This window comes from Canis aureus, chromosome 6, assembly GCF_053574225.1.
Source record: "Canis aureus isolate CA01 chromosome 6, VMU_Caureus_v.1.0, whole genome shotgun sequence".
NCBI classification, from domain to species: domain Eukaryota; kingdom Metazoa; phylum Chordata; class Mammalia; order Carnivora; family Canidae; genus Canis; species Canis aureus.
Window position 1 is genome coordinate 53,460,656 of NC_135616.1, and position 27,846 is coordinate 53,488,501.

At 38.5% G+C, this 27,846-nt stretch overlaps 1 protein-coding gene and 2 long non-coding RNA genes across 4 annotated transcripts in view; 1 reads left to right on the forward strand and 2 right to left on the reverse strand.

The window, feature by feature from the left end:
• LOC144316139 (uncharacterized) overlaps positions 1-27,846 on the reverse strand; it is a 339,579-nt gene that overhangs the window by 150,307 nt on the left and 161,426 nt on the right. The gene's annotated exons all lie outside the window — the stretch shown is intronic.
• FMO2 (flavin containing dimethylaniline monoxygenase 2) lies at positions 1,894-26,805 on the forward strand. 2 transcript variants are annotated; one of them, XM_077901651.1, is made up of 9 exons: positions 1,894-2,016; positions 2,634-2,771; positions 14,418-14,606; positions 16,777-16,939; positions 19,415-19,557; positions 19,902-20,101; positions 22,269-22,624; positions 24,714-24,786; positions 25,972-26,805. In XM_077901651.1, the coding sequence occupies exons 1-9, from the start codon at positions 1,942-1,944 to the stop codon at positions 26,333-26,335; spliced, it is 1,701 nt and encodes a 566-aa protein (XP_077757777.1). In that variant the 5' UTR covers positions 1,894-1,941; the 3' UTR covers positions 26,336-26,805. The 2 variants fall into 2 exon arrangements, with proteins under 2 accessions (XP_077757777.1, XP_077757778.1); XM_077901652.1 differs by lacking the exon at positions 2,634-2,771 and having other exon boundaries at positions 1,919-2,016.
• Positions 19,357-27,846, reverse strand: part of LOC144316140 (uncharacterized) — a 162,486-nt gene continuing 153,996 nt past the window's right edge. Inside the window, exons 4-5 of the long non-coding RNA XR_013381967.1 lie at positions 19,899-20,012; positions 19,357-19,569 (exon numbers count right to left, since the gene is read on the reverse strand). This is a non-coding gene — a long non-coding RNA (uncharacterized LOC144316140). The remainder of the gene's footprint in view (positions 19,570-19,898; positions 20,013-27,846) is intronic.

Here is a 27,846-nt window from a genome sequence, read left to right on the forward strand (position 1 = left end):
AAAATAATAATTTCAAGCCTATCCCACAGCTATTAAATCGACATCTGTGTTTTTTAAAAACTTTATATATTTGACAAAGAGTGCACAAGCAGGCGGAGCAGTAGAAGGAGAGGGAGAAGGAGCGTCCCCACTAAACAGAGAGCCTGATGTGGGGTTCTATCCCAGGACCCTGGAATCATGATCTGAGCCACTCAGGTGCCCCCACATCTGCATTTTTAAGAAATCTCCAAGAATTTCATACACACATGAAGGCTTAAGGAGCACTGTAAATTTTTGTTCATACTTTTTCACTCTCAAGTATTCAGTTAAAACATTTTCTGGTATATCCAGGTGTTTTGTTTTCTCTGTACAATTACCGGGTATAAATATGACTTACAAGGCTTCTATTAAGATCATAATTAACCAAGGGACAGTGAAGATAAAATTGGAGAATAGATCACAGGCTAGTTATAAAATTTGTGGCCCAATATCAATGAGGTAACTCATCTTCTTCTTTTTTTTTTTTTTAAGCTCTTTTCTCCCTTGGTCATTGATCATGATCCTTATTCTGTCTTTTACTATTGTTATGTAGTTGCTCTATCTGACAGAAAAAGACTCTCATCATACCAGATTCAGTTGGGGAAATTTCAGGAAAATAATGTTTCCTATTTAAAATTATCAAACACTATCCTTCACTCCTATACTCCAGAGCTCATTTTTCTCCTTTATTTTCCTCCTGAACACTTATCACCAGCTAATCTACTTATTTATTTTGTTTTATTAACTGTTTGTCTGACTCCCTCCACTAGAAAGCAAGTGCCATGAGAGCAGGATGTATTATCTCTTTTGTTCATTGCTGTGTCTATAGCATTTAGAAAATGTCTAGTACCTAGGATGTGTTCAATGAATACTTGTTGAATGAATTTACATTTCAAAAAAAATCTCAGGGTTCTTAGATCCACTGGTCTTGTAGGTTGAAGAACAGAGACTTTTATCTTCATCAATTAGATTATATCCAAGGTACATAAAGGCTTTCCAGCCCCCTGATTAGTCTTCTTAATTAATGATAGTGCCACTAACTGATATTGTAAGCAAAAGGAAGCTATCCAAAATTTTTAAAAATTTAAATATAAATAGTAATTTAGCCATTTTTATATCAATCCAAAAAGAGATCAATGGACAGGAAGATCTTGGAAGTCCCAGTAGGTTCATCTAAACTAGCACACACACACACAAGCAGAAACATCAAGATAAGATATAGGTCTGGGCAGGATAAGCAATCTAGGAACATGTGAGTGTAGTATGCAAGGATCCAGATGTTGATCTAGATCAAGTCTAAGAAAGGCAGTCCAGAGCTTTGTAAATTCCAGAAGACCAGGGACATAATCTGTTTCATTCATCTGGGCACAGTCATATGCCAGTAATAGTGCCTAACTCATAGAAATGAATATTTTTTAGGTAGATAACTAACCCATCAACTAAACAGAATTCATGCAGCCATTAAAAAATGCTACTATAGATATAAAGGTATTGATACACTGGAAAGTGAAAAATCAAATTGGAAATTATTTTTATTCATGTATATATATATATATATATATATATACACACACACACACAAATATCTGGAAAGATATGCCAAAATGTCCATGTTTTTAATAATTATCTCCATACAGTGAGGTTAGGGATAATTTTAACTTCTTTTGATTTATTCATATTTGCTACTTTGCTTATGAACATTGGTCACATCCATTACAGAAATGATTTTTATGCTATGTGTATGATATGTGTAAGTGTATAATTGTGTTACTTCAAAGATCATTATCCTGGACCTCAGAATATAAGTGTCTTGCTTAATTTCAGAACTTCTAACAAAGGCCCAGGCGTTTCAAGTTGCAAAAGACTGAAGGGGTGAGAAGCTCCTCCCACTTCTCACAGCCTCCTCCAACTCTTAAAGTACTTATGATTGTGTCCCAGCCCACAGCCAACAGAGAAAACCATTGTGTCAAAGAGACAGCACCAAAAGGCAATACGAAGGTAAGGATAATAGCTGGGGATGGTAGCTGAAAAGGAAAAGCTCAGCACTCTAAAGAATGTAATGAGATTTGGCTCATATACTTAGTACTATATTATTAAATTTTTTGGCATCCTTAGGGGCACCTGAGTGGCTCAGCTGGTTAAATGTCTGACTTCTGATCTCAGCTCAGATCTTGATCTCAGGGTCTCAAGTTCAAGCCCTGTGCTGGGCTTCATGCTGGGTGTGGAGCCTACTTAAAAAATAATAATAATAAATTGTTTGGCATTTTTTAAAGATTTTATTTACTTATTTAAAAGACTGAGAATGAGTAGGGGGAGAGGCAGAGGAAAAGGGAGAAGCAGACTCCCCACTCAGCAGGGAGCCCAACAGGGGGGCCTAATTCCATGACCCCAAGATCATGAGATCATGACCTGAGCTGAAGACAGAGGGTTTACTGACTGGGTCACCCAGGCATCCCTGTTTGCTTATCCTCCCTCTGCCCTTCCCCCTTCTCATGTGCTCCCTAATAAAATCTTTTTAAAAAAAATACAAATAAAGCTGATTACTGACCACACGATGAGGGCTTTCCTACCTCTTGTCCCAGTGAAGTAGTACTAATTGATAAATTCATTGACAGGACACCATGGCAAAGAAGGTGGCAGTGATTGGAGCAGGAGTCAGTGGTCTGGTCTCTCTGAAGTGCTGTGTGGATGAGGGACTGGAGCCCACTTGCTTTGAGCAGACTGAAGATATTGGAGGGCTGTGGAGGTTCAAAGTAGGTGGGATCTTCATGTTTCTTGAACAGATTGTGCCTACAGATGGGTCTTATTGAGGGATTTTCTAAGCAACTTTGATCAAACTTATTTCATGCAGCTACACAGGAACTAAAGAAATAAACTGTCATCTCTCCCAGATCATTACTATCCTAACCCAGATAGTCAACCCAGGCTTGCAAAGGACCTTTTCTTATGGATCTTGACGCTGTCTTGCAGCCCACATTCTTGTGATTCTCAGAGCAATATACTAATATTGGAGAACATATTACAAAATAGAAGTGATGGGGATTCTTTTCAAGATGCCACTTCTGTTCCACTCATTGAGCGGATGCTTTTTCAGAGAGTGTGCTCTTATTACTACTGACTTAATTTTTCTCTGACAAATGAACCATGTTGGTTTGTTTAGCTTTACTAATGATACTGTAAAGTAACTGCTGAGGAACTCTTTAATGACATTATTAAATATATTCACTCAATTCATTCTACTAGCCAAACTATATTATTGATAATGCTATCCATTCATCAGCTTTTATATGAATATTAGAAAGATATGTAAACAGCTATATAGATTCATAATTATTCCCTCCCATAGTCTTCTGAGTTTAATTACTAGCTTGCCACCTCCTCAGTGTGAGATCTTGGGCAAGTAATTTACATCCCTGTGTCTTAGATTTCTAAGTGTAACTGAAATAATAATAGAAAGGTCTAATTATTTCACGGTGCTGTTTTGAAGATTAAGAGAGCTAATTCATGCAAAGAACTTAGAGTACAATAAATGTTGGCTACAATAACTATATATTTTATGCACAAGCAAACAGAAACTGAGGGAGGTTACGTAATTTCATCATAGTCATGCTGGAGGAACTAGCATTCAAACCCAGGTCTCTATGACTTCTTAACAGCTAATGTCCTACTTATAACCGTGCCCTAACTTGCATTTTCACTCAAAAAGTTTAAACAAGGGATCCCTGGGTGACGCAGCGGTTTGGCGCCTGCCTTTGGCCCAGGGCGTGATCCCGGAGACCCGGGATCGAATCCCACATCGGGCTCCCGGTGCATGGAGCCTGCTTCTCCCTCTGCCTGTGTCTCTGCCTCCCTCTCTCTCTCTCTGTAACTATCATAAATAAATAAAAATTAAAAAATAAAAATAAAAATAAAAAGTTTAAACAAAAGTCCCAGCTCAGAACTCCAGAGCAACAACTTTAGGATGTGTATCAGGTACATCTAAGGGAGGGCTCGGACAGGTGAGAACACTCTAGACAGAAGCAAAAGGTTTGAATACACTAAAAGCAGACTCTGACATCAGCAGAGACCATCTGAAGGGCTCTGCCTACAAGCTGATCAATTAGGGGGAAAACACTACATCTAGCACATGTGTTTTGTGAGTTTGAACCTAATTTTATGCCAAAATGGATTTTCTAATCTTAGGTTTCTCAAATGCACATGACTACGAGACATACCTTGAGGGTTTTGTAAAGATACTTACCACTAAATCAATAAAATAAAGATACGCAACACCAGACCAGACTTACTGAATCAAAATCTTCTGAGGAAGGGAATCTATATTTAATAGGCGTCCCAAATGAATCCTATGATGAAACAAATTTGGCAAACTAATTGCACAAATACCAAATTAAAAAATCTATTCATTCAACTATGCAAACACAATCAGAGCTAATGATAGAGATGTTGATCCTTATATAAGACAGGTAACTTGCAGAGAAGAATCTGGAAAAACAGCTTGAATCACATTCATTTCTTACTAACAACTAATCATTAGAAACATTATAGCTTTTCTTGAAAGGGTGATATAATAAGGTAGTCATTCCTGTCTTAACCAAAGACGTTTTTTGTTGTTGCTGTTCACTCCAGGTGAACAACTCTAGGTGATCATATAGATTCCATTGGGTTTTCCCTCCTTGGGTGGATTTTTTGACCTAAGGAAGAATGTGAAGTTATAACAAATTTATATTTTTTAAAAAGATTTTTTATTTATTTATTAGAGAGAGAGAGAGAGAGAGACAGGCAGAGGGAGAAGCAGGCTCCATGCAGGGCGCCTGACATGGGACTTGATCCAGGGTCTCCAGGATCATGCCCTGGGCAGAATGTGGCATTAAACCGCTAAGCCACCAGGGCTGCCCACAAATTTATATTTAATAATAAATGTGTTACTGTTTTATACTAATTTGGGACTTAAGATAAAAAATTCAAATGTCCATTACTTGATTATCATCAATTTGGCAACAGAAGAGGTGAGTTGTTTTGAGTGGTCTGTCAAAAATATGATTTGATGAATTCCAGGAAGTATTTTTTCTGCCCCAGAATATTTTTCCTGCTATCCTATTCCCAGTTCCCAGTGTCTAACATTTCAGAATTAGAGATACCTTCCTATGGGTTCAAAAAGAAAAGTTAGATTACAATTTGAATTAATTAAACCTTATTAGATATAAAATCCTTAAGTATATAATTTCCTGAAACCTGTCACAATATCACATTTCAAACCTCTCAAAACTATATTTAATAGAGAAACATAAACAATTTCCTAAACCCAAAAAAGACAAATAGTCTCTCTCCAGTGTGAAACTTACAGTATACAAAATTTCCCAGGCAGCTAATGGGGCCATGTGAAAGTCTTGATTACCAACAGACTGGGTTGCCAAAGAGAGAAGGTACTGAAAGGGATGCTTCCAGCTGCCACACCCACTCCCCCCTCTTCACCCCTCAGGCTTTCCCACTTCACTACTCTACCATACAGAATCAATTTGGAAAATAGATTATTCTTTCATTTCTATATTTACACACAATTCTTCTAAGGTCACTTAACATACTTAGTGCTGACAAGTTAAAACAAAATTTGAGAATCCTTGCCCCTACCCAGCTAAGAGGATGCTGAATTCTTTCAAAAGGTTTTCCAGCACCCCCTAGTGGCAGCTTTGGAACATGGGTAAGGTGGGTAATTAACGTATTTTTAGCACTTTTCCCCAATGGAAAAGTAATTGCCATGCGTCATCTTATTTTTTCTTCACAATACTCCTAAAATGTAGTGTCAGGGAGCAAGAACCCCTGTACCCTCAACAGCCCTTCTAGCTGGACTAAGAATCAAATTGACATAAGATTAACAGGAGAAAATCAAGTTTAAAAGGCATGTGCCCTGGGAATCCACATAGACATGGAAATTCTAAAGACAGGCAAAATGAGGTATATATGTCATTCTGAACTAAGGAGAAGGGGGTACGGTTCTGGGACTTCAGAGGAAAGAAATGAACTTCATGGGGTGATAGGAAAAGTAGACTCATTCTGATAGGTCACTCAGATAAAATTTATCTCTGTTAATAACCCTTATTCTAGGAAATACTCCCAATTCAGATTCTTCTGTGTTAAAGGAGAACAAAAGTTTCTCTTGAGCCAATAGAGCCTCAAGTGTCTTCAGGTCAAAATAATCCACATGACAAAGTGGTACATTTGAGGCCGTGGGGGGCCTGACCTGAACTCCTTCAGTAGGTATTATGATTATCCTCACAGACAAATGAAGAGGATGCTAAGTTTTGGAATGAACAAATCGTCCAGGATGGTGGAAAAGGCACAAAAATGAAGGTCTATAAGATTCCTGAGTCTGTACATTTGATCATCTTAGTGAGGCATTAAGAGAGGAAAGCATACTCTTCCTCTAGCCGCTAACCACCTCTGCCTCCTTCATCATTCCTAATACCTGTGTGCATAGGAAAGTTACCAATATACATCATTTTTTGTTTGTTTTTTTTTTACATTTGGATATAAATATATCTTTTCCCAGCTACATGTACTCAATATTCATATAATCTATATAATCTTTTAATTAATCTTCACATAATATTCTTTAAATGTCTCTCCATCTTGGTTTCCTTCCTGTAGATTGGATCTGAAATTTCACTTTCTCTCTTAAAATGTGACTCCCCCAAGATATTCCAAAACCAATATTCCAAACCAATTTATCTTTACAACATATATATTTTTCAGAACCAAAGAGGTACTTAGCATTGCTTTAGATAATGGGGAATGAATTAGACACAGTCACTACCCTCGAAGAATTTATAATCAATTGGTCTAACAGTTGCCCACCATGACTTATGCTACACTTGGCCCGGACAGTCCACCTTATTAAAATAAATTTTGTGTTACATTAGCTTTTTTTGCATTTGCAAAACTAAAGCTATCATTCATACCATTATATTCACATGATTTATCTCATTTTATACTTAAAATACTCTTTTATATTATTTATTGTTAATTTCAACTTAAATATAAGAAAACCAAAGGGAAGTGGCTTACCATTAGTGACTAATAAATGGCAATTGACAGGTCTTAAAACTAGCCACAATATTGAAACATAAGAAGGTTCTCTATCAGGCTTTGTCTCACCTAACTCCAATCATTCTCACTGATTTTGGGATCAATTAAAAATTCTGAACCTTTTTTATTAGAACCACTGATGATCTGGGTCACTATCATTCTATCCTTTTGAAACTGAATTTTTAATCCTATTGATAGGAATTCACATTTGTGCATGTTAAATAGTATTTAGTTGGTTTTGTTCTTGGTCAAGAAATGTTTATTTGAAATTTCAATTCTGTCAATTCTTTTTCAATTCTTCCAATTCTATGCTTTGGGTATACACAAATTTGATCACCTATATTTATCTCCATCAAAGTTTTTGACTCAAATGTTGAAAATAGGGAGATAAAAATGTGAAACAGACACATAAGGTATTTCCAAATGGAACTTCCCACATGACACCGTCTCTGCACTGATCCAAACATGCACTTCTGTTTTTCCTATGGCTCAGTCTTTCTTCTGTTTCAAGTGGCCTGTTCTTTTTTTTTTTTTTTTAATAGAAAGAGAGAGAGGTCAAGGTGGGAGGGGCAGAGGGAGAAGGAGAGGGAATCTTAAGTGGGCCCCATGCTCAGTGAGAAGCCCCATGAGGGGCTTGACCTCATGACCCTGAGATCATGACCTGAGCTGAAATCAAGAGTCAGATATTTAACCGACTGAGCCACCCAGGTGCCCCAAACGACTTGTTCTTCTAAACAGCACATACTGCTCACTTAAAGTTTAACATTATACAGGACTAATGTAGGGGCAGAAAAGTTTTCCCCCCTTCCCTTCTAGGTTCTTTGGCTGGCTTAATAAATTAATATAAGACAGAGTGACAGGATAAAAGGTACAAACATTTAATAACATATATTATCAATTATGTACATGGGAGAGACCCAGAAAAACTGAGCAAATCCCTGAAGTAGTTATCACCTTAAATACCACCTTCAGCTAAAGACAAGAGAAGAAGTTGAGGGTGGGGAGTCAGTTACCAGAGGTGACCAGGTGACCAGGAAAAGCAGTAAGGGTAAGGTTGTTGTGCATATTTAAGTCACTGCCTTCTCCTTTGGTAGAAGTTTCTAGACAGACTCATCCCCTTCATCCTGGTACCTCCAGGGAGACACTCTTACAAGTGATTTCCCTTCTACATGTCAATATCTCTTACAAAAGGGTACCTTCTGGATCCCTGGCTGGCTCAGTGGTTTAGCACCTGCCTTCAGCCCAGGGCGTGATCCTGGAGTCCTGGAATCAAGTCCCTCGTCGGGCTCCCTGCATAGAGCCTGCTTCTCCCTCTGCCTGTGTTTCTGCCTCTCTTTCTCTCTGTGTGTGTCTCTCACGAATCACAGTTGCCCACCCATATATGGGCATATCACATATGCCCATATGTATCATATGATGATACATAAAAAATCTTTTTTAAAAAAGGGGCGGGGGTAACTTCTACTCAGTTTTCAGAGCTTCCCCTAAGTTTGCTGTTTCTTAAAAATAGCCAGTTTAAAATAATCCCCATGCCAAATAGATATATTCTAGGGTGGCAAATTCTGTTCCTCTTCACTGGTTTAGAACAAACAGCCACTTTTTCTCCAGAAGAGATGACTGCCTTTCCCTCATTTTATTATCATTGATCAAAGCCAAAGATCTAGGGAAATATCAGTGTAATGGAAAGACAACAGAATGCAATGACAGTCTAATAAACATAGTGATTCCCAGTTCATGTGCAAGGAGCACTTCTAAAATACAGATATCTGGGCCCAAACCAGATCTACTCGGAGGTTATATATTTCAAAGCTCCCCTGAATTCTTATAATGCAACTAGTCCACTGAATGGCATTTGGGAACCATAATTTTGCTCCTGTCTATAGGACAAGAACATAAAAGTAGTTTTAGTCACACTCATTTCAAGAGGAGATAGATATAAAGTCCACCTGAAAGAGTAAAAATTTGGAATGATAGAATTATTTTTTTATTTAAATTCAATTAATTAACATATAGCATATCATCCAGTTACTCCATTCCCCCACCCCCTACCCTCCAACAACCCTCAGTGTGTTTCCTATGGTTAAGAGTCTCTTACAGTTTGTCTCCCTCTCTGATTTCATTTTTCTCTCCCTTCCCCATGATCCTCTGTTTTGTTTCTTAAATTCCACGTATGAGTGAGAATTGACGGAATATTTTGAAAGAAACACAATTTTACTATTTCAAACTGTTTAGAGTAACTAGCCATGAGAACAAAATATTGATTGGTAGAGGTCAATATAATAATGCTTCACAGGAGCAGTGCCTGGGTGGCTCGGTCAGTTGGGCATCTGCCTTTGGCTCAGGTCATGATCCCGGGGTCCTGGGATCCAGCCCCTTACTGGGCTTCCTGCTCAGCAGGAGAAGCTCAGCTTCTCCCTCTCCCTCTGCTGCTCTCCCTGCTTGTACACAATCTGTGTGTGTGTGTGTGTGTGTGTGTGTGTGTGTGTGTTTGTCAAATAAATGCATAAAATCTTTTTTAAAAATGCTTCACAATGAAAATGACCAATTTATAGGTTTTTGTAATTCCCATTCGTAATAAGTGAATCTGTTTTCAATCTATAAGCTTGCTCCTTCTGGCAGATTAAATATTACCCTTATAATCTTTCTTAAACTTAGATTAGTTTTTATAACCTTTTTATTTTTATAGAGTCAAAGAGTAACTTCCCTCTAACCTTTGATCAAAAGATTGTAAATTCTAAATCAGTGCTGTCTGAACTAATTTGATTTTACTACATAGTCTTCTGACATTCAGAAAATTCTATATTAGGAAAATATTTTATCATATGATGATTTATCTTAAACAGAAAAATTGTAGCAAATTCTATCTGTTAGGAAATTCAGGTTATTTATCAGTATTTGTGCTTAAATATAATTTTTAAGCACTGCTTGGATTTTTTTTTAAGTGGCCTCCACACCCAGTGTGGAGCCCAAAACGGGGCTTGAACTCAAGACTCTGATATCAAGACCTGAATTGAAATCAAGAGGCAGACACTTAACTAACTGAGCCACCCAGGTGTCCCTGGCACTGCTTGTATTTTAAATAAATATATGTTACATTCATCTGTTTTGAAAGCTGTGTCTTCTGTCTCTGTCTTGGTTGATAGAAAAGCCTCTTATCTTAATCTGTCTCTACCTTTCCATCCTCAAATCCCAAATGCATTTTTATTCAATGTAATAGTAAGGTCCCTAGAGATAGGAACTGTGTCCTGTTTGCATCTTGTCCTTAACTCCAAGTTCAGAGCTTGGACAGGAGAGACACTTGATATGTATTTTGTTTTTTAATAGAATTATTCTCCCTTTATAAGCTTCAGCAAAAACCAGTTTCACCCAGATTTGTCTAAATACATAGACATCTGCTTCAGCTAACATAGGAAGAAGCACATGTAAAAACAAAGCTTTTTTGACAGCTGTATACCAATCAACCATAATAAATATTATTACTTGATCTTCAGGAAAAAAATTGTGATGTCATCATCAGTTGTTGACAGATTACACCAGTATAACTCCCAAAGAAGAGTCTTGCCCAGACTCTGAAATTACTGTAGGAGCTCAAGCATCAGAAGTAGTTCTTCTCATCACTCCAGGTGCCCTTAAAATTGACCTGACAGGGGTGCCTGGGTGGCTCAGTCAGTTAAGCTTGGGTCATAATCTCAGATACATGAAACTGAACCCCGCAGGAGGCTCCCTGCTCAGTGGGAGTCTGCTTCTCCCTCTCACTCTCCCTCTATTCATTCTCTCTCTCTCTTTCTCTCAAATAAATAAATAGGATCTTTAAAAAAATAAAATTGACCTGACAGGGGAGCCAACCACATTCCATAGCCACTTTATTGGTGCTTGATAACACTAATGTGCAAGCTATAGTATAACAATCTTAGTTTAGCTATTTCAAATCTATGACTGGTTTAGTAAGATTAACCCTCATGACCTATAATAGTAGCAACAGAGGCAAACATGTGTTGCGCACTTATTTAAAGACAGGTGTGGTGTTAAGCACTTTAATCTCAGCCTGATAACAATTGATCAATGTTATAATTATTAATGAACCCCATTTTATAGGAGAAACTGAGGAAATTGACTTCTATAATTTGCCCATGGCTATAAAGCCATTAAAGGTGGTAGAATCAGGATATCAACCCAGTCTGACTCCAGGGTTCTCACGTTTAATTCTACTCTGTACCACTTATAAAATTATCTGGTCTTGAGGGGAAAAAAATGGTACTTCTTTGCCTCATGAAATATAGTTGACCATTGAACATCACAGAGGTTGGGGTGCTGACCCCTGCACAGCCAAAAATCTATGTATAACTTTTGGGTCTCCCAGAACATAACTACTAATAGCCTACTGTTGACCAGAAGCCCTACTGATAACATAAACAGTCAATTAACACATACTTTGTAGGTTATATATTGTTACATACAATATTCTTACACTAAAGCAAGCTAGAGAAAAGAAAATGTCATTAAGAAAATCCTAAGTATTGGGATCCCTGGGTGGTGCAGCAGTTTGGCGCCTGCCTTTGGCCCAGGGCGCGATCCTGGAGACCAGGGATCGAATCCCACATCGGGCTCCCGGTGCATGGAGCCTGCTTCTCCCTCTGCCTATGTCTCTGCCTCTCTCTCTCTCTCTCTCTGTGACTATCATAAATAAATAAAATTTAAAAAAAAGAAAATCCTAAGTATTATACAGTAAAACATCTGAGTGTAAGTGGACCCACTCATTTCAACCCCATGTTGTTAGGAGGTCAACTGTATTTCCAAGTTTGAGAATTTGGTTGGATAAGAAAGTCAGACACTTTATCTTACCAAGGACATTGTACTTAACCATGTTGAAACATCCAGAAATAGTTTACGTATCAGTTTGACTCTAGTATTATGCAAGTTGAAGCTAGTATTTGAACATTAAAACACCATTATTTATTCATCCAGAGTTCAGGGTCATTGTATCTTGATGTATGAGACAGAAACTACTTCATGTTCTAATATAAACTCCTTTAGCATTCAAACACTTACACACAGTTAACACCACACACCAAATTCTAATCACCTAGAAAGCTGGCTGACCCTAATCTGACTAGCTTTTATTAAGCCACCTGAAACTTTAACAACAGTATCATCTGAGTCTAGATTCAGGACTAGAGAAGGTAAATTCATCAGTCATATTCACATTCAAAATGGCATTTGACTCCTGGTCTATAGTAAGCATGAATGAATGAATGAATGGATGAGTGAATGAACAAGAAAGAGAGATAGAAGGAATGTATGAGGGAGGAGGATCCTTATAAACATAGACAGGTTAGCAAGTATTCTACATGCTACTCTTAAATAACATCATCTGAACACATTGTTTTAGTTTTAGTAACTCATATTGGTATTAATAATCCTGATATTCAGTGAGGCCCAATGCACATAAAGAGTTTTGCTGATAAAAAAGATGCAGTATTCCAGTTTACTCTTTTGTAAGTCTTTGAAATCAAATACAACTTCTTGTACAGAAAATTCAGGTGTGATGGTGAATGTGCTCGTGTCTGTTACCTTGGTGTCCAAGATGCTACCCTCGCTTCCTTCCTAGTACCACAGTGAACAAGGAGCTGTAACCAATGGCATGACTGAAGCTTGTAGCTTCCTTCATAACACAGACAATAACAATCGAGCATCAGTACATCCCTATTTTAGAGATGAGAAGATGGAAATTCAGTGCACTGACTGATCCTGACCCACACAGCCTAAAGAGAGATGTCTAACTCCATAGACCAGGCCCTTTGTGCTAGTTCTGGCTGCCTCCTTCACTGCTGCCAAAAATCTAAGAAGCCTAAAGATTTGGCGGGAACATAATGATTCTTTATGAATAATGATGAGAGAAAAACATAAGCAATTGATTTATTATGGTGGCAGGACTAGAGTATTTCCTTTCCTTTATTTACTATTCTGTGGAAAAGATACGTGCTGTTTATGTAACATAGAGTAACATATTCCAATTAATTTATGAGTTCCTGGGATCCCTGGGTGGCTCAGCAGTTTAGCGCCTACCTTTGGCCCAGGGCGCGATCCTGGAGACCCGGGATCGAGTCCCACATCGGGCTCCCAGGACATGGAGCCTGCTTCTCCCTCCTCCTGTGTCTCTGCCTCTCTCTCTATGTGTATCATAAATAAATAAAACTTTAAAAAAATTTATGAGTTCCTGCAACCCTTCCCTTTCTTTATACTGCACCCTAACATTGAGCCATAATAGCAAAGATACTTGGCCTGGATTACACTTTAGTCTCTGCATATGCAGAAGCATTTACTGAGGACTTCCTGGGTGGCATTATTTAAATTTTCTTATGCAAGCCTCTTTGATAACATGCTGACTTCAGAAACATTGAATCACTGTACTTATAAAATTTAAGATAAAGAACATTATCTGTATGCAGAGTGCTTAGAGGCAACTACAAACTGAACCACAGCATGTGCTACCTCCAGTTTTATCAAAGCATACTTGCTAACATTTAGATTTAAGTTTAAGATTTGATTGGTACTAGTGCTGTTCACTTTTATCACTTGAGGAAGGTTGATTTGCATTAAGCATAAAATGAAGTGGGGTATTCAAATTAAGATTGAAAACTACCTGCCCCTAGAAGTATTCATTTTAATTGAAATTCTCCCTTATGTTTTCTTTTTTTTTTTTTTTTTAATTTATTTTTTTATTGGTGTTCAATTTACTAACATACAGAATAACACCCAGTGCCCGTCACCCATTCACTCCCACCCCCCGCCCTCCTCCCCTTCTACCACCCCTAGTTCGTTTCCCAGAGTTAGCAGTCTTTATGTTCTGTCTCCCTTTCTGATATTTCCCACACATTTCTTCTCCCTTCCCTTATTTTCCCTTATGTTTTCTGACCAATGCTCCAGAGTTCATTGGTTCTCAAAGAAGTGGAAGGTGGGTATAGTCTCCCCAGGGGGATTTTCAGAATGAGGCTAATCATCACAATGGCTGGCACTAAGTAGATAGAGAATGGGAATACTGAATATCCTGCATGCCAAAAGGAGGATTGTCCCCACTCCCAATCCCACCAATGACAATAGCCTGGCCAGGGAGCAACAGTGGAGAGCCCCAAGTAGACCCTATCACACAGGATGCAGGAGTAGAGACTGCACCTCATCACCCAGACACTGCAGTCATTCTATAGCAATGAAAGATGAACATATCACCCAAGGGTTAGATTTGGAAGAGGAATAAAACATCAAGGAATTGTTTTAAATGTAAGATGATTCTCACCCTTTTTGATTTGATTTTTTAGGAAAATGTTGAAGATGGCCAAGCAAGTATCTATCAATCTGTCATCACCAACACCAGCAAAGAAATGTCCTGTTTTAGTGACTTTCCAATGCCTGAGGACTTTCCAAACTTCCTGCACAATTCTAAGCTCCTGGAGTATTTCCGGATTTTTGCCAGAAAGTTTGATCTTCTAAAATATATCCAGTTCCAGGTATTGTATTTTGGGTAGAATGGTTTTCTCTAAATATTTTCAGCTCACACTTAAATAGAAAAGTTACTCTGGTAATGAAAAAAATTGTGGGGGATCCCTGTGTGGCTCAGCAGTTTAGCGCCTGCTTTCGGCCCAGGCCATGATCCTGGAGTCCCGGAATCGAGTCCCACATCGGGCTCCCTACATGGAGCCATCTTCTCCCTCTGCCTGTGTCTCTGCCTCTCTTTCTCTGTGTGTGTGTGTGTGTGTGTGTCTCCTGAATAAATAAAATCTTAAAGAAAAAATAAATTGTGAATAAAACAAAGTATTTCAATCCAATTCTTTACTGAAAGATAAGAACATGATACAAAACCCAAAAAGTACTGTCACTACCCCTGATATTATAGATTTATACACACTGGCAGAAGAGGAAAACCACCTGTTAAAATTTAAGGTTTGAATAATGATGATATTGATGATGAAACTGCTCTTATACTAATATCTAAACTACTGCAGGCTCTTAGCCTCATTTCCCTTCAGAGGACAGAAGGAAAAAACTCAAACTATTTCATTTTTGGATCTTCTCTGTAGAAATAGAATTTCTGAGAAAAATGTACCAAATAAGCTCACAGTTCTCCATTCATTTATTTCATAGGCCTGTAGAAACTATTTTTTGTATTTTGTTGGGGGGCATGATACTTTCTCTGACAACATAAGGATGGCTGGATCTTTTTTGAAAAACAATTAGAACTATCCTTCCTATGCTCCTTCCAAAACAAATAATCAACAAGAAGAAAACAATATTCTCACTAAACATGCTGAATTTTTATCAATAACCTACACTCTGAAAACTAGTAACTGTGCTTAGGAAATAAAATTAACTTTTATCTCCGAATAAGTAACTGTTAGTAGAGCTTATTTTTTGTAACACATCTCATTTTCTCAGCAATTTCAGTTTTGTTCTAGGTTTGTATTATATTGATTTATAATAGCTGATTGTGGGTGGAAATCTATATTTGTAAATACCATTAAAATACATCTAATGGGGATGCCTGAGTGGCTCAGTGGTTTAGCATCTGCTTTTGGTTCAGGGCGTGATCCGGGAGTCCTGGGATTGAGTCCTGCATCAGGCTCCCTGCAGGAAGTCTGCTTAGCCCTCTGCCTAAGTCTCTGCGTCTCTCTGTGTCTCTCATTAATAAATTTTTTAAAAGTCTTTAAAAAATGCATCTAATGTAGTTTTCCTCATTTCCTGGTGGATCCATCCTATGAATAACAGATTTTTTTTACACCAGAAGCTTTTATAGGTCTTTGTCCACTTGACTACCAATTTACTTAATAGATATATTGCCCTGCTATGGTATGTAATTTATATAATCTGTTCTTTGAAAGATCGGGTTAAACTTGCAAGAGAGCTTATTTATTGTGTTACTGCTGTTGGGTTTCCTGGAAGTTAGAGAGGGGTTAGGAACACTCATTTCCATTATTGGTCTCTGAGTTGATATAAGCCATAAGACGTTAGGGCCCCACTCAACCTGTAAAAGTCTCCATTGGATTTCTAATAACCTCTGAAGATGTTGGTTCTTAAATCACATTTTGAATAGCAATAATTTACAGTACTTTAGCTAATCTACTCTCCTAAACTGCAAATCTGAAATGTTCACTCTCACCCAAAAATACCCAGACATTTTATAGTCTTTTCACAAGCTTTACACTAATGGTCCATATATATTTTTTAGTTGAAACAGCCTCAATTCCCATTAATGGGATTCTGACAATGTGCCACACACTATGCAAGGTGCCTCACATGAAGCATCTTCTCTAATACAGAGTCTGCACAGTGGTAGGCACATAAAAGTTTCTTAATAATACTGTGTGATCATTTGTATGATGAAGATGTGTTCTATATCTTGCTCAGACTTTGTCTTTCTTTTGTGTGTCTCTCTCAAGTCCTTATTCAGTCCTTAACAGACTGATTCCCATGGCTAAGTACCATATTCTTGGTAGCTCCCTGCCAAAGAAGAATGAGAAGGGGACACTTAACAGTCTTTGCCTTAAGTAGCTTGAACTGGGGATTCAAATGGAACCTAGAGTCACACATTGCACTCTACCTATTCCCACTCCCAAGGTACTGGGTGAAGCCCTTGTTATGCCAGAGTAATGCTCAGTGATGCCTTCTCTGTGTTCATTCAAGACAACAGTCCTCAGTGTGAAAAAACACCTGGATTTCTCATCCTCTGGCCAATGGGAAGTTGTTACTGAGAGGAACAACAAGAAGCAAAGTGCTGTCTTTGACGCAGTTATGGTTTGCAGTGGCCATCACATCCTCCCTCACATCCCACTGGAGTCATTTCCAGGTGAGACCTCTGGAGATTCCCAGCCTTCCAGAGTAGGTGTCGTTGGGGAAGAAAAACTTTCCTCCATACTTCAACATTCTTTTGGCTAGTCTGAGTTAAATTAACATGAAACAGATTACTAGGAAAAAATAAAATTCAAGTGTGTCTGGGTGGCTCAGTCAGTTAAGAGTCTGCCTTTGGCTCAGGTCATGATCCCGGGGTCCTGGGATCAAGCCCCTCCTCAGGCTCCCTACTCAGTGAAGTCTGCCTCTCCCTCTCCCTCTGCCCCTCCTCCCTCATGTCCTCTCTCTCTTTCCTTCTCTCTCTCAAATAAATAAAATATTTTTTAATTTTTAAATAAAATAATGCATACAGTGACTTGATAAGAATATGCGGCCAACAGGCAGTCAGGCAATTGAGGCTTGTGTGTCATTCAGAATGAATGACATTAGCTCAGAGCTAATGAGAAGGGGGTAGGGGTTTGGGACTATAAAGGGAAGGAAGACAATTCACAAGAAGATGAAAAAGGGTAAATGTTCGGTAAACTCATGTTTACTGGGCCACTCAGAAAGAATGAGACACAGAAAGGAGTATTAACAAACAGACTTTAATAAGTTCCTCCCTATCTACCTCACCTAGTTCATGTTATACTGTAGTTATCTATGGTGTCAGCTCCCTTCCTAGAGCAGGTCCTCCATCTAAATTCTTTTAGGCAGTTAGGAGGGAAGTCAAAGGCTTTTCTGAGCCTTCTGTTTCTTAAAAATTATTAGCCTAAAATAACCCACGTTCCAGGGAGACACATTTGAGGTGATTGCTTCCCTACAGTGTCCAGGCATTTTATATGCAGATTGGATTGACAAGCAGAATTAACTACTGCAACTGGGCATAACATTAAGATCTGGATAGAGCTATAAAGATGAAAGTCTCCACATTCCAACTTTGTTTCTATTGACCTCTTTGGGCCTTCATGACACAGGGACTTCAGCCTATTTCCTCCAAAGTTACTAAATCTTCCCCAGAATTCCAGAGAATTTTCACCCAACAGAGGGGTTCTCTGTTGGAGAGGCCCTCATAGCCATGTATCTATCTTGGCCTTTATCTATCCTGCCAAACGCTGTTACTTTGTTGTGTCCTTGGAGACTTTTCCTCAGAGCCATGCCTACAGACAGGGTTATTGAGGAGATTCCCTGGGAATAAGTGCTCCTACAGGACCATGATGGGTACAGAGAGAGAAGAGGAGAGGAGTACAGACAATGGAACCCCACACGTGTCTGTCCTGGTACCTCCCAGCCCCTTCCCTCAGAGAGCATACTTCCTTCTCAAGACCCTCAGAGAAACATTTAATACAGTGGTTCACAGTCCAAGCCTCACATTCAAACCACCTGTGGAACTTCTAATATCCTAATGACCTTCAAAATTCAATTGGTATAGGTAGGCCTAGATCAATTAGGGATTGCTCAAATGATTTTAATATGTAGCCAGGCATGAGATCTTCTACCCTTAAGCAGTGATTCTCAAAAATAATCCCTTGGAGGGCTTTTAAAACCACAACTTGCTAGGCTCCATCTCTGACATTTCCAACTCGGCAGATATGGCATCACGAAGCTGAGAATTTGCATTTCCAACAAGTTCCCAGGTTCCAACTAATAATGCTGGCCAAATGACCACACTTGGCGAACTAATGACCTAAAGGTTCTTTCAAGCCACTCACCATCAAAGACAAATACTTTAATAAAGTCATATTTTCCTGGGAAAGAGACAGAGAGGCTTATCTTCAAAATGGCTTATCCAATAAGTTACTGACTCACTGCACTGTGGAAACCAACCTTCAAATTCTATGTGCCTGGTTTTTCTTTATTTTAATTTTCGTTTGCTTTTGCAAAATAAGAATGATATTCTAATTATTACACAACTATAATAAAAGCACTTCACAATATGTCCAAAAACACTTAAAAGAATACATGTGCTATGTGATATTAAACTATCATTGTAGGAGCACCTGGGTGGCTCAGAGGTTGAGCATTTGCCTTTGGCTCAGGTGTGATCCTGAGGTCCTGGGATCGAGTCCCACATCAGGCTTCCCATGGGGAGCCTGCTTCTCCTTCTGCCTATGCCTCTACCCCTCTCTCTGTGTTTCTCATCAATAAATAAATAAATTATTTTTTAAAAAATAAAGTACCATCATACAGTCCAAAATTATATAATGAGTAGTTGGAAGCCAGCATCTGTCTCTGCTCTAATCATCAAAACCATTTACTTTTTTTAATAAATATGAAAGCTGCAGGCTCTGAAATCAACTCTTTTGGTCCTGTTCCATATGCATACACTAACATTTCTCATATACTTTATTGAGTTTGCCAATCAGCCTTGCCATTGTAACTGTCTTAAGAGGGGAAGAGGCAAAACAAATAATTGACTCTGGAAAAAGAAAAGCTGTTAATGCACTTTTATTGAAATTAACATAGTTCATGGACTTCTCTCTTCTTCTCCTTGAAGGTATCGAGAGGTTCAAAGGCCAGTATTTGCATAGCCGCCAATACAAGCACCCAGAGGGATTCGAGGGGAAACATATCCTGGTGATTGGACTAGGGAACTCGGCCTCAGATATTGCCGTTGAGTTGAGTAAGAAGGCTGCTCAGGTGCGATGCTCTCTGCTTATTTTGTACCATGGAGGAGAGAAAGGAGGAGGGGTATATTGGAAAATCCCAGCCATATAACCAATGCTTCATTACTCATTAATTGGTTGGTTGGTTGGTTGGTTGGTTAGTTGGTTGGTTATTTGGTTACTACAGTGTGGTATCATAAAAAATCTGGAAGTCAGGAAGCCAAGGTTTACCTCCCAGCCCTGCCACTTATCAGCCATGTAACCTAGAGCAAGTCTTTTACTTCTCTGAGCCATACATGTGATATGTCATCAACACAGTAGATTCCTCCCTAAAGGGACAATGCCCTGATTTAAACAGCATTCCTGTTTGCTTACCAGGTATTTATCAGCACCAGACATGGTTCCTGGGTCATGAGCCGTATCTCTGAAGATGGTTATCCCTGGGACATGGTGTTCCACAGCCGGTTTAGGTCCATGCTCCGAAATGTCCTGCCACAAACAATTCGAAAATGGATTATGGAACAGCAGATGGATCGGTGGTTCAACCATGAAAATTATGGCCTTGAGCCTCAAAACAAGTAGAGTTCTTTTGCTTTTTTATGGTATACTCATTGGTAAGCAAGGTTATCAGAGGTACCTCTTTATAAAGAGCCAAATTGCTAACATGGTATTTCAAACTACAACCCAGGAGTATGAGTATCATAGACATCCTAGAATTTGAATTCCAAATTTGTTCTGTATATCTTTTAAAAATTAAATACTTAAGAAGATGAGGTATAAATATTTTGAACGTTTTTATGGCTGAATAATATTCCATTTTGTACACCACATCTTTTGTATCCATTCATCAGTTGATGAACAGTTAGGTTGCTGCCATATTTTAGCTATTGTAAATAATGCTGCAATGAACATGAGGATGCATATGTCTTTTCAAATCAGTGTTTTCATTTTCTTTGGGTAAATACCTAGTAGTGGAATTACTGGGTCGTATGAATTCTATTTTTAATTTTTTGATGAACCTGCACACTGTTTTCCACCGTGGCTGCACCAATTTGCATTTCCACCAACAGTGCATTAGGGTTCCTTTTACTACACATCCTCACCAATACTTGTTATTCCTTGTGTTTTTGGTTTTAGTAATTCTGACAGGTGTAAAATGATATCTCATTGTGGTTTTAATTTGTCTTTCCATGATAATTAGTGATGTTGAATATCTTTTCATGTGTCTGTTAGCCAACTGTGTCTTCCTCAGAAAAACATCTATTCAGGTCTTCTGCCCATTTTTAATTGGATTACTCAGCCATAAAAAAAGAAATGAAATCTTGCCACTTGAAACAACATGGATGGGCCTAGAGGATATATGCTAAGTGAAATAAGTCAGAGAAAGACAAATACCATATGATTTGATTCATGCATGGAATTTAAGAAATAAAACAAACAAACAAACAAACAAAACAGACTCTTGAATACAGAGAATAAACTGATGGTTACCAGAGAGGAGGTGAGAGGAGGGATGGATGTAAGAGACAAAAAGAATTAAGAGTACACTTATCTTGATGAGTATTGAGAAGTGTATAGAATTGTTGAATCACTATATTGTACATCTGAAACTATTATAACACTGTATGCCAATTAAACTTGAATTTAAAAAAAAAAAAAAAAAGTTAAAAAAAAAAAAGAAATATTATGAGCTACTCCAGAAAGCAGAACTTAGATTATAGGAAGAAGTCCCTAATACCCAAAGCTGTCCAACAGTGGAAAAGATTGCTTTAAGAGATTGCAATCTTCCTTTCAAAGGGGTGTGGTGGGAAATGTGTTCTGAATTCTCCATGTGATAACTCATGCTTTGCTAATTCTGTACGCCATAAGGGTTCTTCCCATGAGCAGCTTTTGAGAACATATTCATCATCTCTTTGCCAAAAAATAAATCTCTACTAAGCTCAAAGTTATATATCACTTATCTTATAAACACAAGAAAACAGTATGAATGTTTATTTTTCTTTAGTTGATAACAGGCTCCTTCCCTTTAAAAAATACAAAAACAGAAGAACTTTGGAATCTTTCAACAAATGCCGTGTGACTGCTTAGTTCTGAGATCTGATACATGAGGCATGTATTGTCTTATTTTAAAAAAAAATGGTTCTCAAATCTACAAAAATGGGCATTTCAGAAATACAACCAGACCTCATCACCCATGCTATGACATACAGAAACTCCATGGATATTTGGGATCAACAAATATCCCCAAACTTAACTTTATGAATTAGATTTTACACTGACTGGTCTTTATACTGGTCCCTTAATAAGACTTTCAAAACTAATGGGGATTTAACAAAATTTTCCTTTCTAATATATGATCAGATACAGATTAAATGGAGCAACAAGATAATTAAAGGTAGATATCATAAAACAATAGTGGAAACATTAATGGGATGACAATGACTAGAATATTCAGGGATTGACCATAGGTACTGGTATTTAAGCCCTCGGGGATGCCTCCTTTTATGAAATGTCTTTTACCTACATCACCTACATGTTTTCTCTTCTGTGTTGAGGGGAGAGATTTGTGACATGACAATGAAGTCAGATAGTAAAGTTTGGGGTAGGCCAACTAATCAAGTTAGAAAGTTTTATGGATATTTGAGAAACTACTTTATTCAAAGAGCCAACCTCATAAAATATCAAGAGAGTTTCAAGATTCTTCATTAGATGTTCCCTCTAAGAGTTTTCTTCTGGGCATTTCAGATATCTTATGAAAGAACCTGTACTAAATGATGATCTTCCAAGTCGTATACTCTATGGAACCATCAAGGTGAAACCAAGAGTGAAAGAGCTCACAGAAACTTCTGCCATCTTTGAAGATGGAACAGTGGAGGAAGAGATTGATGTCATTGTCTTTGCAACAGGATATACTTTCTCTTTTCCCTTCCTTGAAGATTCACTTGTTAAAGTAGAGGATAAAATGGTCTCGCTGTATAAATACATGTTCCCTCCTCACCTGGAGAAGTCCACTCTGGCATGCATTGGTCTCATCCAGCCCCTAGGTTCCATTTTCCCAACTGTCGAACTTCAAGCTCGTTGGGCTACCAGGGTCTTCAAAGGTATGTGAATGGGCAAGTGAGGAGCTGAGGGTTTTATTCCCGATGGAGTTTGCTCAATAACGAGTTTAGGTATGGGCACTGCCAGTAAGAAATTTGCCAACCTTAGGCTGCGCTTGAGAAATTAACATGCTAAAAAATTAGTGGGGAATTTGCAAAATAACAAATACAGAGATAAAATAATAACAAGAATGATAATAAAGATCTACAATCATCTCTTTAAAATATTAGAAAGTTCAGAGAATTTCAATTACCATAAAACTAAGTACATATTATCCTATCCTGGAATCATGAGAGAATAGTTGAGAAGCAAAAGTTCCATGACTCATGGTTTTACCTATATGATGTTTATAAATTCCTCTGTGCAAATCTAGAGACCCATACAATAACTCCAAATTAACTCTTAATACATTAAGAATCTCAGTCTCACAGAACCTTACAAAGTTATAAAGTTATTGAAAGGTTTCTGTCTAAGTAACTATATAGCACTTTGCATTCCTCAGAAGGCTATTATCTCCCTGACCCCAGGGTTCAATTCAGCTCAAACAAAACTCATTGAACACCTATCCTTGTGATGGAACCTGGTAGGATAGAGAGCAATTTAAACAGATCATTTCCAGGTATTAAGACAAATGCTTTGTAGAGGGATGCATGGAGTACATGAGAAGACAAGGGTGCTTTGCAGTAGCAGAGTGGAATAAAGGAGGGCATATGGTCCAGGAAAACTTGCTAGATGACCAGGTTTCTCAGATGCAGAAAAAGGGAATCACTTAAACCAAAGCATAGAGGCATGATGGATATGGAGAAATACAAGTTATTTGACATTCCCGTAACATGACATGTGAGGCAGAGGAGGGTGAGAGATCATTCTTTCAGGAGAAGAGCCAGGACATGGGAGCCTTGGAAGACATGCTAAGAAGCTTACAATATAAAACATAAGTTGGCTCTTTCCACATCTGGCCACACATAAAATCATCTGGTGGACCTTTGGGGACCCTGGTTAAGTCTGGCCTAGGGACAGACCTAGAATCTCCATTTTAAAAAGCTCTTCAGACAGAGGACCCAATGAAAGGTAAGCAAGGAATAGACATTATCAGATTTACATTTTCAATAGATTATTTCAGCATTAATGTGGAAGATAGATTTGAAATGAGAAAAGAATGGGGTCTCTGAGATCAGTGAGAAGGCCACTACACTGCAAGGCTCTGCTGACACATGGTATAGCTGAGCCAGGCAAAGAGACAAAGTGGAGAAGACAATAGAAATGTGAGAAATAGTTAGGGATAAAATCTGCAGGACAGAATGATCGGCTGAATGTAGAGCATCTGAGAGGAGTAGGGAGGAATCACAGATGACTTGCAGATCTCTGGCCATGGGAACTGGATGGACAGCAGGGCTCTGAATAGAGAGAGGACATGTGGAAGAAGATGCAAGTCCGACCAGGAGGGCTTCAGTGATGGGCTCGGTTTTTATCTCATTGACTCTAGTATGTCTGATAACTAGCTGTATCTAGAGGAAATGGACCATTTCAACATGTCTAAGAATACCTGTAGACAGGGATGGAATCATAAGCACACAGTAATAACTCCTGCATTAATCTACCTTCTCTGTCCCCGCTGCTCCACTTCACCCCCCCACCAGGTTTACTTCAACAGCCTCTTAACTGGTCTCACTTCCTTTAAACTCACTTACCTAGAGCCCATTTTCCAAAATTCACCAGCTAGAAGGATCTTTCTAAAGAGCAAATCTGATCTTGTTACCACCTGCAGAAAACCCTCCCATGGCTTCCCATCACATTCAGAATAGAGCTCAAGCCACCTGGCAAGGCTTCCAGCTCTTCAGGCTGGCCTTCCTTCTCTAGCCTCTTTTCTCACTCCCTCCCCCTCAGAGTTCATGCTGTAGCCCATGCTCCCCTTGAGGGCAGCATAACATAGAACTCAATAAGAGAGGCACACCCTGGAGTCCAACAACACTGCAGTCCTGACTGGCATAACATGGGTAAATAGCCAGAGTTTAATTGTAGGAATCAACTACTATAAAAAGCAATGATATTGAATCAAACCCACTACTCAATCCAGCCTTTTATTTCTAGGCTTGTGTACCTTGCCCTCAGGGAGCACTATGATGGCGGACATTATCAAGAGGAATGAAAAAAGAATAGATCTGTAAGAATTTTTCTTTAATTCTTTACATAAAGCAGTGTTTCTCAAAGTATAGTGACCTAACTACCCTCAAACCCTACTTAGCCATTTCTTAAAAATGCAAGTTCTGGGATCCCTGGGTGGCGCAGCGGTTTGGCGCCTGCCTTTGGCCCAGGGCACGATCCTGGAGACCCAGGATCGAATCCCACGTTGGGCTCCCGGTGCATGGAGCCTGCTTCTCCCTCTGCCTGTGTCTCTGCCTCTCTCTCTCTTTCTCTCTCTCTCTCTCTGTGACTATCATAAATAAATAAAAATTTTAAAAAAAATGCAAGTTCCTGGATCACAACCCAGACTAACTGAATTGGAACCTCAGGATGAAACTGGAAATTTGTGCTTTTATGTTCTCCCTAGGTGATTTATATACATACTAGTTTAAGAACCAACTATATGAAGATAGAATTTTTACCAAATTAGGACTTTTTTTGGACTTAATTTTATTTCAGTTTTGTATGATGCCCGTGTTAGATTCCCTATCTTCTCAGGCTGCCCACTCTCTGTGGGGAGAGGGGAAATGTAGTGATAGTGGCCCGAGTGTCTCTGAAAAGCTAGCTGGGGGATGTCCTATCAAAGTAAATTAGGAGTTGGTGTGAGATGAAAGTAGATGTATGCTTTGTGATAGGATAGAATGGGGTGCAATAGTGATCATGCACCCTTGGACAGTAGACTTGGGGGCCTGACATCACACATAGGAGGTGTCTCATGGTCAAATTCTAATTAATCTAATATTTATTGAGCAGCTCTTATATGCCAGCCAGAGTGCCAACTGCTTTAATAATTTAACAAGCAAATACTAAGCAAGACATTGAGCTAAGCTTTCATCTGTGTTAGCTCATGAATTTTTGCAGCTTGACTAATTTGTACTTGCCTAGAGAACTGAAGCCACTTACTAAATATCAAATAATAATCATGGTCATAAACTTTGTCACATCCCTAGAACTTCCATGAATTCATGGCTATTTATTTTACAGCCTACTCTCAATCTGAGATCTAAGCCTTCTGAAGAAATAAGCTCACACCTTCCACCAGAGATTGATTCAAACCTCATTTATTCATTCATCCCTTCATTGTTCCAACATCTATCGAGCACCTACTGTTTTATGTAACTTAGAACATTTTGTGAATCTACCCTTTTGCACTTTCTTCATTAAGGTTTGGAAAGAGCCTGAGCCAGACATTGCAGACCAATTACGTTGACTACTTGGACGAGCTTGCCTTAGAGATAGGTGCGAAGCCAGACCTCCTGTCTCTCTTGTTAAAAGACCCCAAACTTGCTGTGAAGCTCTACTTTGGACCCTGCAACTCCTACCAGTACCGCCTCATTGGGCCCGGGCAGTGGAAGGGGGCCAGGAGTGCCATCCTCACCCAGAAACAAAGGATACTGAAGCCTTTAAAGACACGGGCACCAAAAGCTTCAAGTGATTTCCCTATTTCCTTCCTGTTGAAAATTCTGGGGCTTCTCGCTATTGTTGTGGCCTTTTTTTTCAGCTTCAATGGTTCTAATCCATCAGCATAAAGTTGACTTTAGTGTCAGTCAGTTCCCTTAAAAAAGAAAAAAAAAACTAAAAAAGAAAAAATACAAAATCTAGATTCTATATTTCAGAGTTGGGAGGAGCAGAGAGAGGTTGCTGTAGAGAATTCAAAGAATTAGGTCCGGGTAAAACACCAAAATGGTGTCATGAAAGTTCTTTGCCATTTCACTTTTCCCTCAAGTTCACCAGACTCTCCAAAAGGACAATTAAATAGCACTGGCTACATAGTACTGCCAGCCCCATGGAAGAGGGCTGTGTGGAAAAAAATAGAAATATGCAGAAGGAAAAACAAGCTCCATGGTTGAAAACATTGGAAAATTTCAATGGTGGGTAAATATTTAAACTCCTGCATGATGTTCTTGATAGTCTTCTTACTTGGACTGTATTTGGACACAAACCTCTCAGGTGTTAGGTCATGCTCCATTTGGTTAGCAAGGAATCACTTAAAAGTCCTGGCATAAAAAATGAGAAGCTAGACTCAGAAATTGATGGCAATGATCGCAAGACTCCTGAGCTTCCTGGTGAAAGCTAAGCCAATAGCCACATTTCTTACATTTTGATAGAAACACAGCTGTAAACATACCAAACAGCTATATACATATTTAGTACTTATCATAGACCAGACATTGTGCTAAATACACATCATATGTTTTAACTTCATTTAAATCTCACAATAATTCTCCAAGATGTGTGAGGCTATTCTACCCATTTTACAGATGATGAAACTGAGACTCAGAGCAGTTGTGTAACATGCCCAAGACCATACAGCTGGTCTTGTCATGGAGCTGGGATTGGAACCCAGTTTTGCTTGATTCTAGAACTGCAGATCATAACCTTTACCCAGAATATACTTATTTACAAAAACCCTTATTATTGATAAGGTACTTATTAACAGTTTATTATATTTGTAATCATATATATGTTGCTTTTGGAAGAACTTAATACAGATATTCTTCTTGCAAATATAATCAATTAATTGTATTTATAATACTTGTTTTATAGACCAGCCAGATCTAAAAAGCATTTGAAGGAATTTACAATGAAAACCTATACAAGAACATTTAAGATAATCATTGGCATTTTGAAAAAACAAGCATCAAGGAAGAAGTATATGTCCCAAGTAGATAAAAAGTATTATAATAATTGAGCCTTGTATTTAGCTCTAACCTTAAAAATAACCAATGCAAAAAGTGAAACAATATGTAATCTCTGTCATTTGATAAAAGGAAGCATAGCAGTTTGTTAGGAGACATATATTCTTGGAACTGAAATCTAAAAAACATACAAGCAATTCAACATCAACAGATATTGAGCAACATAATAAACATTTGGTTTATCAGTCTACTACAGTCATTCTCTCCATGAACTGTGCTTTGGGAAATAAACTATGCCCTAAGCCCAAGGCCTTCTGAAGAGGGAAAAAGTCAGAGATTAGAGATTTAAGCAAATTTCTCCTCTTACTCTTCCAAAGTCTGTGTGTACACTGTTCTTCACT